General features: G+C 44.8%; 1 protein-coding gene across 3 annotated transcripts; it reads right to left on the reverse strand.

Moving 5' to 3' along the window:
- Nucleotides 1-1,347: 1,347 nt before the first annotated feature.
- TMEM183A (transmembrane protein 183A) lies at nt 1,348-19,416 on the reverse strand. 3 transcript variants are annotated; one of them, XM_065403077.1, is made up of 8 exons: nt 19,176-19,416; nt 18,627-18,716; nt 15,636-15,791; nt 9,053-9,212; nt 7,656-7,836; nt 3,422-3,502; nt 2,522-2,677; nt 1,348-1,801 (listed from the first exon to the last, which is right to left on the reverse strand). In XM_065403077.1, the coding sequence occupies exons 1-8, from the start codon at nt 19,414-19,416 to the stop codon at nt 1,616-1,618; spliced, it is 1,251 nt and encodes a 416-aa protein (XP_065259149.1). In that variant the 3' UTR covers nt 1,348-1,615. The 3 variants fall into 3 exon arrangements, with proteins under 3 accessions (XP_065259149.1, XP_065259151.1, XP_065259150.1); XM_065403079.1 differs by lacking the exons at nt 18,627-18,716; nt 19,176-19,416 and adding an exon at nt 18,253-18,278; XM_065403078.1 differs by lacking the exons at nt 1,348-1,801; nt 2,522-2,677 and adding an exon at nt 5,577-5,734.
- Nucleotides 19,417-20,377: the final 961 nt, after the last annotated feature.

Consider the following 20,377-nt stretch of genomic DNA (forward strand, 5'->3'; position numbering starts at 1 on the left):
CACAGGAAAGGTGAAAAGGGAACATTTGAGGTTTTGCCACAAATAGAATCTAATGGGGGATGCAATACAAGAGTGAATCTGGCACAGAAATGTGCTTGGGACAGATAAGCTATCTGTGGTGATTTAAGTGACTATTGTGCAAGACAAACACCAGCACTGGTACAGCTACACAAGACATGTACACCCGTTTGGGTATTTACATACTGGATTCAAATTGGGAAGGGAAAATCCGCCCCTCTTTTTTTTTTTAAACCTATCCCATTTGCTCTATCCCAGCAGCTTCCTTCAAGGACAGGCTGTTGCATTCACTGTGGATCACATACTTCTTGCCTCTACCCTGCACAATACAAGATTTGGGTTGAAACAGGACCGATAAGTTAACTGGGCTCACCTCCACTGATAAGCTGCAAAGCAGAACACCCGGTTTCCATCAGTAGTTACTTCAGGGCATCAACTCACCCTGCACTCAGCCCCAGTCACACTCCCTCATGCAGATGTACTTTGTGCTGAGATTCAACTGCCCCTATGGTCTGCAGGGCCAGGGAAGCTATTATCTCAAATCCCTTGAGGCTCAAAATCAGAGGATTTTAGGTGGAATTATGAAGCTCTTCTTCCTGTCATAAGATGCACGATACTTCCCCACGGTTCTGCATAAAACTCATGCCCCCATCTATTCTGGGTATTGTGGTGCTGCAACTCCAGATATGCTGAAGTAGACACAGTACCCTGCTTAGCCCTCTCACACCACCAAGTAGAGCCAGAAGGGTTGGGTTTATTTTTCCCAGGTAGTTAATTTGTCCGCTGAGAACTGGATGCTTCCTCTTTGCTCCTAATAGCTTTCCCCCAGTCACTAGCTCCAAACACTGTTAGCTTAGCTCACAGACAATCTTACTCTTCTAATGCCTGAAGTCTGAGCACTTATTAACTCATGCGGTTAGTTTTTGTTTAGTTCCCACATGCCACAAGAGCCTTTCCATTATGTGTGTTTTAGATTCTCTTTCTTAAAGAGAGCATCAGGATACGAACTTTTGTAAGTGTTTCTTTGCCTTATCACCACACACATTTAATTTAAATGTGAGCTGTAAAGGCAATCTCTTTGCTTGATCATTTATGCCTTTATTGTGCTCATGCAGATAAGAGATTGAAGCATGACTAGTGATTGTCACTGCTATTCCACTTGCTGCATCAGTGTAGGATAATACTGCTGCATTTGAGTTTGATCACGCTACAGTAAGACACACACTGATTTCATTGACACTTGGTCTGAAAATCTCTGACCACATTGGATCTGGAAGCATGCTTTCCACTTCCTTTGCGCAACAGAACACAGGACGACTTTCGTTAACACCAAAAGGATTTTAAATGAACAGTTTCATGGTGCTCCTTTCAAATCATAAAATGTGAACTTTACATAGAAATGTGTTTACAAATCATTTCCATTTACACTCGATTCTGCTCATTACTGGCTGGAAATTATATACAGAGACTGGCATTGCAGCTTCACTCATTTGTAAGGAGATTGGAGAATTTATTCAGGAAATAAAAACAGGATTTCCCAGTTCCTAGACATTCTCTTCTGCCTGACATGGCTACTCACAGATGCAGTAGGAGCATGCTAAGCTTTCAGAGAAAAGGGGTACTGCGGGTGCCACCAATCCAAGAGACGTACACTGTGCACAGGGTCCAGGATAACTTGTACTCCTTGGTCAAGTCGGGGCTTCTTGCCGTTCCGGACAGGAGAATCCTGGAACACCAACCTCACTCTGTGATGTCTCATGTCAGTGCTCACGTTTATTGTGAACTGCAGGGAAGAAAATTGGCAATTTCCTTAATAGACATCTAGGCATTTTCTGGAAGTAGTACCTAATTTCTCTTCAAATACTATCTACTACTGTGAATGCTGATCCCTAATTCTTATTGGACAAACATTTTCTTTGCGGTGTTTTACATTTAAACTTATATTTTCAAATAATTTAAAAAAGGTGAGGGCCTCCAAAAAGTATGCTTTTCACAAAAAAGATACCAGAAAGACATCATCAAAATCTGAAAGATCAACCAACTCTCTTCTAAAGTTGAAATAAATGTTATTTGGAGCTTTGATCTTACGGAAGTGCAAAGGTGAGAGAACTTGGACACTATTTTCCAATTCTACCTTTAATACCCATAAGTTATCTAGGGTATTTTAGGTGCTGCTGACTAAGACTCCTAGGCACGATGAGAATACAAATCCTCATCCTTCCTTCCCCCAGGAATGGAGCAATTTCGTTGAAGACAGCTGACAAACAGTCCCTTCTAGTTGGGCCTCGAGGGCTGGTGCCATGAATCTACACCAACCATCAGAGAGTTTAGTGACTTGCAGAAATTAAACTGAAGAGATCCTTGAGTGATGGCCCCAATGCACTAGGGAAATGCATATTAATTAGTCTGCTGGTGCAGCAAGATTTACAGACAAGCGGTAATGACCAGACCATTTTCTTAGCACATTTTTATGGTGCTTACGTGCAGATTTCTTAACACTTACCAAGGTAAATATCATACCCATGACTACCGGCAGGAAGATGAAGTTGAGGGTGGTGATTTGCAGCAGACAGCAGTCCTGATCAGGATTTGTGTGAACATCCTCATACTGAACAGGTGGCTGAAGACCTTTGCAACAGTTACTCTTCAATCTGGGAGGCTTGACAGAACGAGACAGACCGGTTCATTCAACTAAACTGAAGCCAACCAGAAATTTCACTTCATGTCTAGAGACCATCCTGGCTCAGCAGCAGATTCCTGCCTAACGCCCAACTGTTCGGGCAAAAGGGTTCCATGTTCAATGAAAACCCTGGGATGGAGGGTTTGCAAGACTGTCTCTTTGAAGACAGACTCTGAAGATCCTGATAGGGTGCTCTGTATTATACATTTATCCTGAGTCTGGTTAAAGGAGGGTTTCACAAAGATTACTGTCACCCCCTGATAAAAGGGTTGGTTAGCTTTGGAAAGGCTTTCCGTGTGAAGAGAGAAAAGACACATAATTCAACACATTTCAAACTTGGGTCCCTAACCGTAGGCCACTAAATCAAAGTGACTGGCTTTTCAGAGGAGCCGAGTCATCGCAACTCCCCACTGAAGGTATTTGGAGCTATAGATACTCAGCACGTTCGGTTAGGGGCAGGCAATCAGCAGCCTAAATATGGACATAGGGATCTAATCCTTTAGACACTCAAGACTGAAAACGTTGGCCTGTTTTAAAGCAGTAAGAATTGCCTCCTGCTCTAGTTTTCCTACTCAGCAGCTCCACAAGTGCCTTACCTGCCCACCTCTGCATTTGGCAATATGATCTACTGCGCCCATCAATAACAACTCTGGAAGAAAAATCATTATGGCTTCAAAACCTTACCGCCCTGACATTTCAATGGCAAGTGGTTAGCTTTCATACCTGTTTTTTGAATTTGAAGTTAAATTCCCACATAGGTTCTCGTCTGTTCCCTTCAATCTTTCTGCACCAGAAAAGCAAACACTGATATGGGGGGGGGGGGGGGGAAATACAGTAGTAGAGTTAATTATTTCATTTTTAGTGAATTTCAACACAGGCAAAGAGAGCTCAAACTACAAACCACAGGAGCAGCTGAAGAGATGGCAGCAGTCTGGTCCCATTAGTTACATTAATGCATACCTGAGAGACAAGGTGGGTGAAGTAATCTCTTTTACTGGACCACCCACCTTCTCTCCAATATCCAGGGACCGACACAGCTACAACTACACTGCAAACATTAATGCATACCTGGCATTTTCCATTTGTCAGTCAGAAGGTGGCAACCTCGCTATACCAGAGGGTGACACAGGACTTGGGCTCTAGCAGTGCTTCCTCTGTTCCGCTCACCCATTCCACATAGAAGAGGAAAGCAGAATGGACTTTGCTCCTCTACATACTACATGGAATAGCCAAATTAAATTGATAAAATCTCAGGTCAATGTATGCATTCAGCTCACACTCAGAACAGAGCAGGAGTGAGGGAAAGCAAACAGCAGATCAGGGAAGGAGAAATCAAAGAGAGGCAAATGTTAAAAGCGACTGGACAGAGCTGAAAAAGCGCAGGGGGTGGGGGTGGGAGGGAGAGAGGAGGCGCACCCAGAGGTCACACTCCCCTCCATTAGGCAACGTCCTAGTATTTCAAAATCACAAAGCAAAGCTTTGTCTGTACAGTTCAACTAGTGGCTCAGAACATTGCTTCTTTTCTAAAGGTGGATGAATACATGGGGTCCGATGCCTCAATGCCAGAGGCAACCAAAGCCTGGATCTGCTGGCAAAGGTCTCTCAGGTATTCTATAGTGTAATCTCTGACTGCCACACCTTTATACAGCCTTACAGCTGTGAGATTCTATGTCCTGGCATGCAATGCTCCATGAAATAGGAGAGTCTTAGCAGAACTACTGTATTCAGGTGAGGGGGGAGGTTAAATAGAGCCCAATATCATATCGATAAGCTGACAGTGACTGGAAGTTGCAGTCATCTGACAGCCATTCAGTAGCCAATAAGGAGAGAGCCTGGCAAATCTCAGTCCAGTTGCCAGAGAGTAAGTGTCCACATCACAAGAGATACCTTCCATAACAACTGACCTGAAGTGGGCCTGCTAACAGCCTCAGCAGGAAGGGAAAGAATGGCATGCGTCATAGAGAAAACTCCCCTCTCACCCAGAGATGGTCTCTCTGGGTCAGAGTTAAGGCCTCTTCTGGGTCAATGTGGGGAAACTGATCTGCCAATGCTGTACCTGCTAGCTGCAGTCACTAACACTGTCAAATCTGAGAGGCCGCACCAGCACTAATTGCTTTCATGGATGGAAAAAAAAGAGAACAAGGGCTGATGCAAACTGCACCTTTTTAATGCAATTTAATTCTAGTTGGGGTGAGGGACTCATGTAACCCCTCTTAGCACCAAGCCTGGGTCACTCCTACTGTGGGGCTTTGCAGTGATACAAGGCCTTTCACTTCACTTCTAAATCATAGTCACAGGCAGGAGTGCTGGAAGGATCTCTGCAGTGGTGAATCCCCTAGAGGTGAAGCACAAAGCTGAAGAGCAGTTAAGCTCAGGAGCATGGGCTAAACGATCTCCCCCACCAGGCAGCAGCGGCAGCAAACAGTTCTAACCGATTACAATACTGACTGCTCCCTGGATCGTGCTTAGCGGGGGGCATGCAGCAGATACTGCTGGGCTTAATTCCATTTGCAGTTGAGTTTGCCGTTCACCTTCTGAGTACATCTACACTGCAGCTGGAGATGTAATTCCCAGGGTGGGCGGACCTACATGCACTCGCTGGAATTAAGTTAACATGCTGAAAATAATAGCGTGGCCATGGGGGGAGCTTAGGCTAGCTGTCCAAGTACCTTCCTACCACTTCTGACTGGGTTACACTCGGGCGGTTAGTCCCTCCTGCCACACGATGACACGACCACTCTATTTTAGCATGCCAGTTTGATCAGAGCCAGTGTGTGTACGTCTAGAGACCCAGAGCCAGCGCGCGCCCTTACAGACACAGCTTCATCTAACAGCTCATGTGATCATGGCAAGTAGTTAAGCACAAAACGGTAAGTACCTCCTAAGGGGCAGAGGATGTCATCCGCGTGTCAGCCGTCCTGCCCTTCAGACGTGCACCGTATGGCCTGCTGCTCCACCAAAAATAATGGGGGTGTCTTTAAAGGGCAAACACTTCTGCTGACACCACAACGGCTCCAGTGTCCCACACAAGCTACGCTAGGGAAAGAAGAAAGGAAATTAAAGAGGAAAAGCTGGATTCAGTAATATAGGGGTCTGAGTCTCCCTTCGCTGCATGCACAGTTTACACGAGCATCTCCCATCAGTGTTAACAGACCCCTAGGGGTCTAACCAAAACCCATGAAAGCAAGGAATCGCAGAGGCAATGTAAGGTCCCATTCAATGGACACCACTGCGCCTAGGCATTGCAGCGCATGGAACAAAGAGGACACAGTCTGGAGTCCAGACGTACAAGGGCATTTGTATGCTTCGATGGATTGAAGTCAGACCTCTACTGTTATTCTAACAAAGGCTTATCGTCATTTAATTTCCTTTTTTAAGTGAATGGTAATAAAAAAGTATTACACGCAAGGAATCTTTACAAAACTATTAGTATGGTAGAAGCACCAGGAGTGGGCACCAAAGCCGTTATGATGTGAACGTGAATGAATCCCAGACACTGACCCTTCCACTGCGGGAGGAGGGGGGTCTACTAATCAGACCAATAGATGGATGGGGTTACAGACTGCTCTGACGGGTGGTTAGATTCAGAGGGACTGAGACTATAACAGGAGGTTAGTGGAACTGCAGGTTTTTTCCCTTCTTTTTAAGGAAGGCATTGCCTGAATGTGATATTCCCTATTAGGTCAGGGAGCAAACAGGTGCAGAGGCCTTGTGCACAAAAGGCTGTAAATGCATCTTAATCCTGATCTGCAGCACAACCTACCTGTTGCTGCTCACTGTTCTCAGTCTTATCTCAGGTCAACTTGCCACTTTAGCTGTGTCTTCACGTGGGGAAGGACAGAAGCAGCAGAGATGTCGCACAGCAAAGAAATGGATTTGTTGTAGTTTGCATAGAGCAGTGATACTCAGATCTCAGGGGTTCAGGAGCCAAATCACCCATCAACATTACCCCAAAAAGCCACAGTCGTGGGAATTCATTGTTTTATTTACTCTCACAGCAAAATGACTGCGGGTATTCGACAATTGGTTAATAACACAGTAAAAGCATCCTGATTGGTTAATAATTAAATGATACAGTTTTTTAACATCATGTGCTGCAAGAGACACATTAAAGAGCCACCTGTGGCTCGGCTCCCAAGCCTCAGTCTGAGTATCAATGGTATAGTGTCCAACCAAAACCCCTCCCCTTGAGACCAAAAACCAAGCTGGCTTGCCACGTGTCAGCCAATAGTAAATTAAAGCCAGGCTAGAAACAGACAGAACGAGGGGTTAATGATAAACAGTGACTAAAGAGGGCTAGATACACAAATGCTCCAAGCAAGGACTGCAGTTTGGTTTTGCCCAATGACACAGCAGACCATTTCTCCCCAGCTTCACAGCCACACCCCAAAGCAGGCACTTGCTTCGCACGCTAGCTCCCCACCTCATGACACTCCCCCCTTCAGAGAAACCAAAGGTGATGGTCTGCAGGAGCGCGGTGTGAAAGGACTCTCCTTTTAGAGGCTGTCAGTGGCATTTGTGATCCTCTGCCACTGACCCAGAAGAAACATTCCAAAATAATATAGTTACAACAGTGCAAGTAGTAGACAAAAATGCCTACCTAGCTCAAACTCCTTTTGGAACCTGGGTTGTGTACAGGAGGGAAGGGGACAATTGTGGATTGTGTCAGTGACAGAGCTTCCATCACTGTAAAATGACATTTTCCTAATTTGTATTACTGGAGTGCTTAGGAGCTACACACCAGGACCCCATTGTGCTAGGGGCTATACAAACACAGGTAATTGATAAAACTTCAGAAGTCAGACTCTTCCTATGTATATCACTGATCCAGTGCATTTATTTCACTAGGGTCCATCTGAATCAGATTTATTTCTCTGAAAGGGGAATAACAAAAAGCAGAGAGAGTGTACCAGCTGAACACAGGTGGTAGTTCACTTCCCCAAACACTACTACTTACGTTGGAATTCTTTAAAGTGCTGGGGGTAGTCTCTGGAACAGCCGGATTCCTGGAGACACGAGAAGCAAAAGGTTCATACATGTGGTATAACGAACGGATGACACACGCACGGAGGCAGTGCAGCCTTTCCATCGATTCTGGCCGTAAACGGAGAGGCAGGTACGCATCCAGAGTGTAGTGCCTAAAGGAAACAGGGACAAACCCAACACCCCTTGAAAAGCCATAACTGTACTGGATTTCAGGTAAATCTCAGGGAGCTACAAAATAAGTGTTAAAGAAGGTGACTGAACAAAGGGGTCAAACTCTGCTTTTATACCACATCACCCACTGACATCTCTTGGCAGTCACATTGCCCCTCCATATATAGCTGGTGTCTGGAGACCTGCAGCCATCTTCAGATTCTGCAAGGGCGCCATACTGTTTCTGCATTAGATGGCCTGCCAGTCTCAAAAGGTCTTCGCACCACGATGTGCCAAAGCTGTGAGTGAGACTTAGCAAGGTCTCTAGTATCTTTAGTGTGTGGCACAGAGTACAAAGAGGTTGAGAAGCAAAACAGAAAACAGGCAAGAGTACAAATAGGAAAAGAACGCTGATTTTGTCTGATATATATGCTTAATAATAGGAATAAATGTCAGTCTTCCCAGTGAAAAAGGAGAGTCAAGGATGTGACCAGAGGAAGAAGCTTGAACTTTTGCATAGTGAGCTGACACCTATATGCTCTTCATCTATTCCCTCCTCCTCTTCTGCACCATCTCCCACTTCTATCATCTTCCTGGTTGCCCCTAAAACCCGGCACAGTCCGATACAATGCCTTTATTTTCATTAAGTCCTGCCCCTTGTTAATTTATGGGCAGATCACCCCGAGGAATGCCTGAGACTAAGAGGCAAAACATCACCCAAAAATTAAGCCTTCAAAATGAGGCAATGCCATTACTTTCCTGTAAGCATTTTGTGAGAGCTTTGCACACAAGACGTACTCTTATGGGCACGACATTCTTTTGAGTGTTTAGGCCTTGACAATTAGAGCTCACCACATTATTAAACATTAGACATACAGGAAGATTACAAAATAGTGGTTATTTTCAGGCTGTGAAACAGACCGGATAGGAAGCAAATCTCTTAAGAAATACTACTTAAAGTTCTCCAAACCAACATTTAATAGAAACAGCCCAGACTAGGATACAGGATGCCAATCACCACCAGTTATAGAATGGCAAAGATTTCAAAGGCAAACATGCTGCAACCACATTAGAAAAGAACCATGTCCCAACATCTAGCATGACTGACCCAATGAGGAGATAGGTCCCTATTAACAGCTCTGTAGCAAATTCTGGTCCGACACTGATGGACACCCACAAATACTGAAGCGTATGTTTACAAACTCTTTGTGGTCGCACCTTCTGTAGAGTCTGGTCCAAAAGGCAGCAGTGCAAGTGACAGTCCAGGCTTTTTTGCAAATCAGAGAAAACTTCACTGTATCTTCTGGACGTATGTAGGAGGCCAGCAACAGCCAGATGTCAATGGGATAATCCTCTCCAACAGCCTCATCAGGGTTTTCTAAGCATAGCAAACACACATTATGTAACACAGCTCCTACATTATAAACCTTAAGGCATGCAAATTGAGCTGATTGGCTCCTCTCCGTTGAGCACTATTCTGCAAGTGCTGCACGACCTGCCATTAACACACACACTCTGTAAATGAGGTGGCTGTGGGACAGCACAGAGGCCACATTAGCCAAAGACGGGCTCAGTCCATACGCTCGTTTACAGTAGCTCATCATGAAGAAACTTAAGGCTAGAGGCACCTGAACTCCAAAATATTGTTACCCCATAGAGACTGCCGCTCCCTTTGGGTCAGTTCTTTCTTTATAAGAGGCATCAGAGCAGCATTATGGAGCGCTGGTATCTGTTACACCAAATCTCATACAACACTAACCTTCCCAAAAGACTTGGAAACAAGTGTTTGAGGATGGACCATTTTTACACACTAAGGCCAGGTCTAGACTTTACACTCTGTAGGGTATAACTACCTTGTTCAGGGGTATGATAAAGCCACACCCCTGCGTGACACCGTTATGCTAATCTAACCCCGGGCGTAGACAGCGCTATGTTGACGGGGGAACTTCTCACAGACATGGAGCACCTATGGCAACAGGAGAAGCTCTCCCATCAGCTTGGCAGCATCTTCACTAAAGCGCTACAGCGGCGCAGCTGCATCGCTGCAGCTTTTTAAGTGTAGACCCACCCATAGGCCCCACTGGTGCTTTAGGGGACCGTTGGGATTTCACTATCAGCATCAACAAAATGTAGAAAGAGAGAAAGAAACGTATTAGTCATTAAAAAGAACAGGAGTACTTGTGGCACCTTAGAGACTAACAAATTTATTTGAGCATAAGCTTTTGTGGGCTACAGCCCACTTCATCGGATGCATAGAATGGAACATATAGTAAGGAGATACATATACACATACAGAGAACATGAAAAGGTGGGAGTTGCCTAGTTTAAAGTTTCCCTTTTTGACTGTCATTATTTCTTGTGTAACCCACCTTTAAAAGGTGCTTTGTTTTATCTACATTTCAATTACAGCTGTCAGGAAAGCAAACACTTCCAGGAAGGCTTCTCTAGTCATTAACAACCCATTTCCACTCACACGGAGCTCTCAAAACTGTTCCACTAGACTAAAGTTTCACATACTTGTTTAATTCCAAATGCACCTAGAAATACCTGTGCACAAAGCACATATATTTTTTCAACAATCTAATACTATCAATGCTGTTGGATTTTGCTCAAGTTTTAAAAGTTAAGATACCTTTTGGGACACGGATATCTCAATAGATTCTACAGGCCTTACTCAGCATTGAGAACTGTGGGAGAGAACTTTCATTTGGATGTAATAAGGGTAGGTAAAAACTGATGATTTTTTTTTTTAAATCCCCAAATAGAATTTTTAAAATTAAATTAAATACAGGTGTTTTTTTTTTTTAAATTATCCTATTTAAAATTAAATTTGAAATTGACAACCTGTGTTAAGGCCTAAACTTTTTAAAATATGTTAAAATTATTTAAATTTACACAAAAAATATTAAGCAGTACATATTTGCTACCAAGTTTTAAAGAATGTCAAGTCACTGGCTGAGCACCTGGAAGCAAAGTTTGTTAACATAAGAAAAGAAGAATATAAGAACGGCCATGTTGGGTCAGACCAAAAGTCCATCTAGCCCAGTATCTGGTCTTCCAACAGTGGCCAATGCCAGGTGCCCCAGAGGGAATGAACAGAACAGGTAATCATCAAGTAATCCATCCCCCGTTGCTCATTCCCAGCTTCTGGCAAACAAAGGCTAAGCCAGCTTTTGACATTGCAGTAGCCTTTTTGCAGGTCCAGAAAGAGTATTTTCTTAATTTCAGTTTATTCAACTAGTTCAGTTCAATTATTAGTTCATTCAAAGTTGTGACACTGGTTCGGAAGTTGAAAAAGCTGGAAAGCTTGTTTTCGTCTTCCCCTCTACGAATAAAAACTAGGTGTGAGAGGATATGATCTACTAGCTCTAAAATCTTGAAGGACATGGCGATCAGAAAATCTGTTCAATTCATTAACTACACTATACTTCCTTTGTTTAATAAACGAGTTTTAAATGTAAAATGTTTTGATAACCTTTTTAATCATCATCCAGTAAATTAGAAAGGAATCAGTCACCATTTTCTACCATGATAAATGTAAAAATTAAGAATCAGAATAAACATAAGTTACGCTATATATTTGTTAAAATGAATCTGTATAGATATAGTGCATCTTCCCGGTTAGCAAAAAGAAGCACCAAATTTAGTGTAAAGGCTGTATTTAGTTGCAAATGAACTTGTTTTAATGTCTATCAACTAGTAAGCATTAACCTTTCTTTAGGAAAAGAACTAAAAAGTACAAATGCAAAACATGATTAAAAGCAATGATTTAAAACAAGCATCCATCCATCCATCCATCCATCCAGGCTTCTCCCACCTGCTGATTTAAATCACGATGTAGATCAATCCACCCTGGATGCACGCCCTGTTAGGTTGGGGCTGTCTGGGGCCCAAAGATTTCAAACCTAATCTGTGGCTAATCCTCAAAGAGGGATAGAAGTTGGGGAGGAATGATAGTCTTGCGATTAAAACTCATGTCTGAAAGTCCAGGCGATCTTGGCTCTTCTATTGACTTATGTCACTTTGGGCTTCGGCATGTTTTTTCTTCTTTATGACAGTAAAGGAGCATTGTAAAAAACTGCTTTGTTTACCTTGGAAATTCAGGTCCTCTGTAGGCTAAAATACTGAGCGCCCCACAATCTTTAAGATATTTATCCTCACTCACCCCTGGTGACGCAGGGAGGTGCGCCTATTCTCATTGTTAAGGCTGTGGAAAGCGGTTTGCATTTTTTGGTTCAAAAGTTGCTGCCACACTTCGTTAAAGTTGCAGTTACCTATCCGGAATATTGCCAGCACGTTTTTCCAAGGCATGCAGCCTACCTTCCAAAGCAGGGCAGCAACATATAAGATACACTGGTTGTCCCACTTGGCTCCCAAAGGCAAGCATGATGGAGGAGTGGCTGGACCAAATTTGAGTGATGATGTGACCTGGCGCATGGGTTAGCGACACCATTCAAATTTGCAGCTACTTTAAAAAACTGTGTTAAAAGTTGTGGTTTCTGCAACAAGATCACAGCCCAGGATATTTTTTTTTTTTTTTTTTTTTTTTACACAGCCTCACCCATTGTACAGACAGAGAGAGAAACTAAAAAGTGACTTGCCCAAGGTCACACAGAAAGTCTGAAGCAGAGCAAAAAACTAAACGCACGTCTCCCAAGTCCTGGAGTATCGCCCTGACCATTGTGCCAGTCCTCTTCTCCTGGAAACTCTCTTGGCCTCAATTTTGCCATCTCTAAAATGGGGAACTGTTTCTTATCTTACAGGACTGCTGTGAAGCTAAATTCATTATTATTTGTAAAATGCTTTGAGATTCTCAGATGGAAAGGACCACATAAGTCAATTTCTTTAAAATTAACTAAAAGTTACTTTATAAAAACATACAATTTTCCTCTCAACTACATGCAATTAAATTCTGTTTGAATTTCAACTAGGATATTAACCATTGCACTGTGAAGCTGCATAATCCTGTATCCACAGCATTGCAGCCAGGATGGATAAAAATCAATGATTTAAAATAAATAAAAATTGGATTTTCTTTATTTAAATCGGATTTTTTTGATAAAATTCTTTTTGAGGAAAAACCTATCTAAAGATAGTTTTAATTAAGAAACATTATAGCTCAAAGATATCTCATCATGGAATAGGGATTATAAATTCTAATTCTATAGTATGAGAATATATTCATGTAATGTTTAAGAAAAGTTTTGTAAATGAGTTCCAATAGTTCATGGATTAGGGGCCCAGTTTTATGGGGTTCCAGGGGCTTCTGTATAGATTATTTAGGTTAACCTTTCTATCTACCCAATGGGACTCAGTGCTCAGTCTAGAAGATACCATCAGAGATGCTTAGTTTTGCAGTTCTCAAACTGGGGATTTGTGTCTCCAGAGATAACATGCTTGTTAACAGAAAAAGTGTTTTTAAATAAATAATATAATATATAGAGGTTAGAAATAACAGACCTCAACCCTATTGTCCCTCTGCAAATTTGTGTGCACAGAGTCAATCCCTTACCTCTCAAAGTGCAAAGTTTCAAAAAGTTCAATAAATAGAAGCTTGTTGGGGGAAGAATAGATCTGGACAAGGAGAAGAAGTCTGGAGATAAATGTGAGAAGGGAGGGACAGGCAGTAGAAACAAAAGTGAAACTGTTAGAGCAGCATATTCCTGAAGTCTTGAGGTCTCTCTGAGTGTAGCCTTCATTGATTTGAGAGCTACCATACCATTCTCTCACTAGAAAGGAAAACCTGTAATGGCAGCAGGCCGTAAGAGAGACCCAGTTTAGGTCTCATCTATCTCTGAGTTGTGAAGAATATGTATTAAGGTTATAACAACCAATAAGAATGCACTTTTATGTAGGAATCCATGATTAAATGGAGTCTTCCTGTCTAGTGATTTAAATCAAATCCACCCTGATAGCAGCTATATAGCTTATCTGCACTGTGGTACAACTTACATCCTACTGAGCTGCACAAAATAGAATTGCTGAAACACAGCTTTATTCAGAAGTGACTAAAAAACACAACTCTGGGTCCTTTGCTCCAAATTTGCTCAGTTGACCCCATAAAAAGACACCCTAACATCTTTAATGAACTGCTAGCCTCACAAACTCAGGCTCAAATCTGAGAGTCAAGCTGTGTTCTTTCAGGCTCATGCATTGGCCTGCTAAACCCAGGGCCCTGAGTTCAATCTTTGAGGGGGCCATTTAGGGATCTGGGGCAAAAATCTAACTGGGGATTGGCCCTGCCTTGAGCAGGGGGGTGGATTAGATGACCTCCCGAGGTCCCTTCCAACCCTGATATTCCATGATTGTTGCCAGCAATAAGGATTATGCAGAGCAAATGCTGCTCTCAGTTACAGATATGCAATTCTGTGTCTTCCATGGGGTTTCACAGATGTAATTGAAATCGTAATTTGAAGACAATGAGGCTGGACCTGATAATCAAACTTAGTTGATAGCTCTGCTGAAGATGAATGAGCCTGAGCAGTGTTAATTCTGTAAGGCTAACAGCAACTAAAAAAAAGTTACATTTTAACTGTAACGACAAATCAACACGACTAATTCCAATACACACTGGGGCTAGCCTGCTAGAAGGTTGTGTCAGTTTACAGTCACTTTTCTGGGTATAACTGCGCTTGCAAGGATGGTGTCCCTAGCCTCTGTTTGCCAGAAGTTGGGAATGAGCGACAGGAAATGGATCCCTTGATGACTACCTGTTTTGTTCATTCCCTCTGGGGCACCGGGCATTGGCCACAGTCGGAAGACAGGATACTGGGCTACATGGACCTTTGATCTGACCCAGTATGGCCATTCTTATGTTCTTAATATGAACATTAATCTCCCCACAATGCCCATTTATAGATTTTCAATTATTGCTTAAACTGCTAAATAAGTAACAACAGCAAAAGTTGCAGAGTTAATGATGCTAATGGAATCCCTATCTTTTGCATTTCTTGAACGCTTTCATGTTTGCAGGATGACAGGTGATATCCAAAAAGGGAAGAAATTGGGCTTGTGCTTCCAACTCTTCCACCAAGGCAAAAGTGGTTTTGGCTTGCTTTTTACATTAGCAGTACACAGTCTGGGCTTCTTGTTTTGCTGGAATACTTCTCAGAGCTAGGAGAACATCCCAAGAGGCATGAGAATGGAATCTGTGCAAGTGAGAAGGGCAGCAATTTTTAGCCCAACTGTTTAAGTCTGTTTTTGTTAACAGACTATTTAACTCACATTCTTAATAAACAACTGGAAGATAAGCTCTGCGTGAAAGATACAACACCCTATACCAGCTTTCAGAGCTCTCACTCCTGTTCTCTAGTCATTCAAGGAATCCTCCCACAAGAACAGGTAATACCTGATACTTTATACAAACAATTCAGCAATCGCCACCCTTTATTTTTCTTTAAAGGGGGGGAAGTGCTCTCCTGAGACATCAAAATAATAAATAAGGCACAAAGTTTCTCTCTTTGCAGGTCTCCTTTCATGTGGCATAACTGTAGGATTTTATATAGTGTTTCAGGAAAGTTTTTATCTGCAGCACATACGTGGTCGAAATCAACCAATTAGACATGATTCAATCAACTGCAACAATCCACCTTCAATAAGAAAGGGGAGATGAACCACGTTTCCTACCTAGCATTCCTTTGGTTAAGCGTTTGTGCACACAAGTGCATGCACAAACACTTCATTGAACTCTTTGAAGAGACACATTGCTGATCTGTAAATAGCAGTCACTAGCTTGGCAAACGCAGAAGACGATCCCAGCAAGGACCCTGCAGAGCTGACTGGGTGAGTGAAGGAGTCATACCTTTGTGCCTCTTGCTTTTCTTTTTTCTAGAGGCAGTTCTCTCATTGGTGCTTTCCTTAGCATCCATTTCATCGCTACTGTCACAGGATTCCCCAGTCACTGAGAGCACTTCCTCAGCAGGAACACGTGAGGCTTCCAAACCACAGAGGGATTTTACTAGAACCAGAAGAAATAGATTACACACACATACTAAGTACACTATGAGAAGTAGCATGAGCTGGTTAGGGTCTACGAGGGCTGGCTGCAGTTGTTTGAGAGGCATCTATATGAGCAATCTTTGCTAATATAAAAGAAAGGATATTTCTTCTGATGTCGTAAGAGTGGATGCTTGGTAACAATCCCAATGGCATAACTAGAGTGATAGGGAGTTATGAATGAATCCACCTGCTCCTCTGACAGATCTAACTGATCTTCTGCATATGACAGACTTTCTTGCCCTGTGGACCTCTTTCTGCCATTTTCAGTTTTGCAAGGACCATGCCTCATCTCTACAAGGCCTGAATTCATGTTCTATTTTCCTGTATGACAACAGACAGGATGTACTGTCACTAAGGGAAGATGATATGGAACTGTCAGAGTAATCCACCAGGACCCAAGTAAGGGATGCTGTTTAAATCCTAACAGGAAGGGGAGACAGAGAGAAAGGAGATTGTGCTGTCTTACAGCACAAAAGATGTGCATGTGAGACAGATCATGCCTGGGGAGCTGTCACTCAAAGAGGGAGTTTTTGGAAGGGATCACTTGGGATGGGAAGGGGAGAGTCTCTCAAATATAAAAAGGGACTGGTTGGAAGAACAAATTACCAGATATACATTTGAGTTTACTTCCTCTGCTGTTTAGACAGTGGTTGTGACAGGCATTGCAACCACATGCAGTATCTGAAGACCATATTATATTAAATTTATGAATGTTCTATTTACCATGGTGGACCAGGGATTGCATTCAACTTCATGGGAAGAAGGTTACTACAACTCCTCTACAAACTAACCAACCTGCCCCAAGCCTCACCTTCAAAGCACTGTCCACACAGCTATTTATAGAGCGTGAGCTCACCTCTAGCCCAAGTCTGTTGACCCAGGCTGCGAGGCTCACTTCTATGAGCTGTGTAGAAATACCCAATGAGTGCACAGTGACTGCAGCCTACCCCCCCGGTCAGAAGGAGAGGGATGTGGGTCCCAGTCCAGAGACAGGTGAAGACTAGAGGCTTGAAACCTGAGTGCTTGTTCCTTACAGTTACCATGAAATTATGACAGGTGTAAAAAGGTTCACCTTGCAGTCCATTTAGTAGGACGTCAATAACTTTAAAAAAGTAGTCACATTTCTTTCTGAAATGTTTGTATGTAGAGGTATTTGTAGCAGATAAAGTTACTCTAACTGAAAAAAAAAGAAAAGAAAGAAAACAGCTCTCTTTTTTTCAGTTTATTTTGTACATTTGACAGCACTTTGGATGCAGCCAGTGCCATGGTTTCTTTTGTAGAGGGGGGAATGATTCTGACTATGTGTGGATCTTTCACAGCAACAGGGAGAGGGAAAAGAGAGCAGGGGAAAAAAAGCTATATATAAAAAAGATAAATGTGATTGCTAGGGACTCAGAGGGGGGTCTAGCCTACATGAACTACATAGAGCTCTTTTTTAAGAGTGGAAGTTTCCATTTAATGCATCTCTGTGCTGTCAGCTTTCACATTTTCCTGTCTATAGTCTGTATGTTGTAATGTTCCTGCATTTCTTTATTTTGTTATCTGCTCCTTGTCTCTTAGGGCTTGTCTGCATGGGGAAATTTTTTCAGCCTTACTGTATCAGAATAGCTCCCTGTGTGGACACTTATTACAGAATAAAAGTGCATTGTTGTGATTTAGCTTATGTTACATTGGAAGCGTATAACTATAATGGTATAATTATATTGGTAAATTTCCCCATGTGGACAAGTCCTTAGTTTTTCTTATTAATGTCAATAAATTGTCGGTCATTCTACATATGTGACCATTTACATTTAAGAATGGGAGGTTGTCTCAGATAGGTTTTCAGCTACTCAGGGCAATGAAAACAAAGAGCAGATGTTGGTAGCATAGACTATTGATTGCAACAGCCCTTTGAGAAACTGCTAGCTAGACAGACAGATTCAGCAATCAAAGAGACATCAGAGACACCCTCAAAAAAATAAGACACCGCCTCTAACTTGGGAAAGGAATTTCAGCAGCATTAGCTTAAACACTCCCACCCCACCCAGGATTTTTCACTAGGAAAGCTGTATAAAATTTGATGTAAACTGGCAAAGTGTTAGAAATTTCTTAATACAATATTCTCAGCTTCAGTCAAGGGAGAAGTAGAGGTCTTGCAACACCAGACACAAGACATTCCTTCCAGTCTAAGGAATCTGTAGATCTAGGTTTTATTTCCAACTCTGTCGCAGATTTCCTGTGCAATCTCTTGGGTAAGTTACTTAGGCCTGGTCTACACTAGAAAATTAAGTTGGCTTAACTACACTGCTCAGGGGTATGAAAAACCCACATCCCTGAGCAGCGTAGTTAAGCCAACCCAACCCCAGTATAGACAGTGCTGTGGGAATAGAAGACTGTTTCCATTGCCCTAGCTACTGCCTCTCAGGGAGGTGGATTACCTCTGCAGACAGAACCTCGCCCTTTGGCATAGGTGGTGGCTATGCTGCAGTGACACAGCTGTAGAGCTTCCGTGTAGACATTGCCAGCTGTGTGGGGCAGGCCCTGTCCTTTTGTTCTGTTTGTACAGCACCTCGCACAAGGGGGCCTGATCCATGACTGGTGCTCCTAGGCTTTACTGCAACACAAATAATACAATACTCAGGACCAGATTTTCCAAAGAAGCTCAGCTCCCATCTAGGCACCAAAATAAGTATCCAGATTTTCAGAGGGCTGCAGGTATCACCCTGCAAGGTGCAGGCATTTGACTGGCCAGGGGGAGGTAGAGGAGGGGGCAGTGCACAGCCCAGGTGGCAGGATCTCTGGACAGACTCACCTTCCTGCTGCACCGCGTTGGCCACAGCTTTTTTCATGCGTCCAGATTTGACGATGGCAGGGTCAGAGTTGGCGTAATCCGCTACCGTCACTAGCAGGACGAGAGAAAGGAGAGGTGTCAGGGAATGGGAGGGGGCTGCCTGGCAACTGGGGTGAGGGATCCACAGAGAAGGGGCTTCTAACACCACCCGGGGAAAGAGGCCTGAAATTGGTAGCGAGAGAGGGGGTTTGACCCAGTGACAGTGCGCACCCCCTGCTGAGTCAGGGACCCAGGGACTGTGTGCACCACCCACACTGGGGTGACCAAGCGGCTGCGCCCCCACCTCGGGACAGGGGAACAGGGGGGGGGGCGAATCGGGGGGGCGGCCGCCCCCATCACGGGACGGGGAAGGGGGGGGCGGCGAGTCGGGGGCCCGGGCGCCCCCACCACGGGCCGGGGGGCCGGGCGCCCCCGCCGGGGCAGGGCACGGAGGGGTGACTCGGGGAGGGCCGGAAGGGCGGCTGTCACCGCCACGTCCGGGCGGCAGGGGGGGTGACCCGGGGCCCTCACCCCGCTCGGAGCAGACGTCATCGGCCCGGAACTTGAGGCGCTTGCGGGCCCCTCTCCTGCGCATGTCGGCGGCGCGCGGCGCGGGGGTCGCTGCGGGGCGGCTCCTCGGGGCCATGTCCCGGGCGGGCGGGGAGCGGGGCCGCGCGAACCCCACCTCCCTGCGTCCGGCTCCGCGGCTCACCCCGGCCCGGCCCCCATCTCGCGAGAGCGCCAACCGCTCGGGGCGCGGGGAAGACGCCATCCACCCGCGCGCTCTGACGTCATCAGGCCGCCCTGTGGGCGTGGCTGGCTCCTTTCCTTTCCTGCTGCTCCGAGACTCCGATTGTCCGGCCCGGCTGCGCTTAGCAACGCCCCTCCCCCGCCCTGCTCCCCGCCGGGTCACGTCATCGCCCCGCCCCCCTGTGCGGCCCGGCCCCCCTGTGCTTCCCCCTCCCCCCTAGTAAAAGAGACAGGGCCACTGTACTGTGGGGAGGAATGGGGGGCATGGGAGTGCACCTAGAGCCCCTGGCATGGGGGCAGGTCTGGGGGGGGATACAGAACCCCTGGCATGGGGGGAGGGGGACGGAGCCCCTTGTATGGGGGAAGGTCTGGGGGGGGATATAGAACCCCTGGCATGGGGGGAGGGGGACGGAGCCCCTGTATGGGGGCAAGTCTGGGGGGGACACAGAGCCCCTTGTATGGGGGAAGGTCTGGGGGGAGCCCCTGGCATGGGGGAAGGTCTGGGCGGGGGGACACAGAGCCCCCTAGCATGAGGGAGGAGGTGGCAGCAAGTGCCTGAAATAAAGTGGGATGGGAAGGTGGCCTCTCTATGCATGTCCTTGGTTGCTTCCTCATCTGGTGGAGGCGCTCCCCTGGTGTGTAGGGGGTTCCCCTGAAGGCCACATCTGCAGAAGCACAAGAAACATTACATCGAACCATGATTGTTAGTTTACGCACAGCATCAAATCGTTATAATAAAATACACCTCTTTTTACATACAAATCAGTTTTTCATTGTCCCTTGGCAAGCACGCAGCTTGGTGAACACCCTAAACATGGTGAGTTTGGTCCAGGGGCGTGCTCAAGGTGGGGCAAAGGGTTTAGGTTTTTTTTTTTTTTAAGGGAATCACTGCAGGCAACTAGGGACAATATTGTAAATGTTGCCACCATTTTCCACAGGCAGGGGTCATTGACGCTGATATCTCACTCCTGAGGGTAGGCAAG

Source organism: Emys orbicularis, chromosome 4, assembly GCF_028017835.1.
Source record: "Emys orbicularis isolate rEmyOrb1 chromosome 4, rEmyOrb1.hap1, whole genome shotgun sequence".
In the NCBI taxonomy this organism is placed as follows: domain Eukaryota; kingdom Metazoa; phylum Chordata; order Testudines; family Emydidae; genus Emys; species Emys orbicularis.

Coding starts and splice junctions, on each gene's coding strand:
- TMEM183A (XM_065403077.1), bottom strand. CDS start 19,416: ATGGCGTCTTCCCCGCGCCCCGAGCGGTTGGCGCTCTCGCGAGATGGG. Junction 18,717..19,175: donor TGACGTCTGCTCCGAGCGGG/GTGAGGGCCCCG, acceptor TCGTCCTGCTAG/TGACGGTAGCGGATTACGCC. Junction 3,503..7,655: donor GCACTTTAAAGAATTCCAAC/GTAAGTAGTAGT, acceptor CCCCCATATCAG/TGTTTGCTTTTCTGGTGCAG.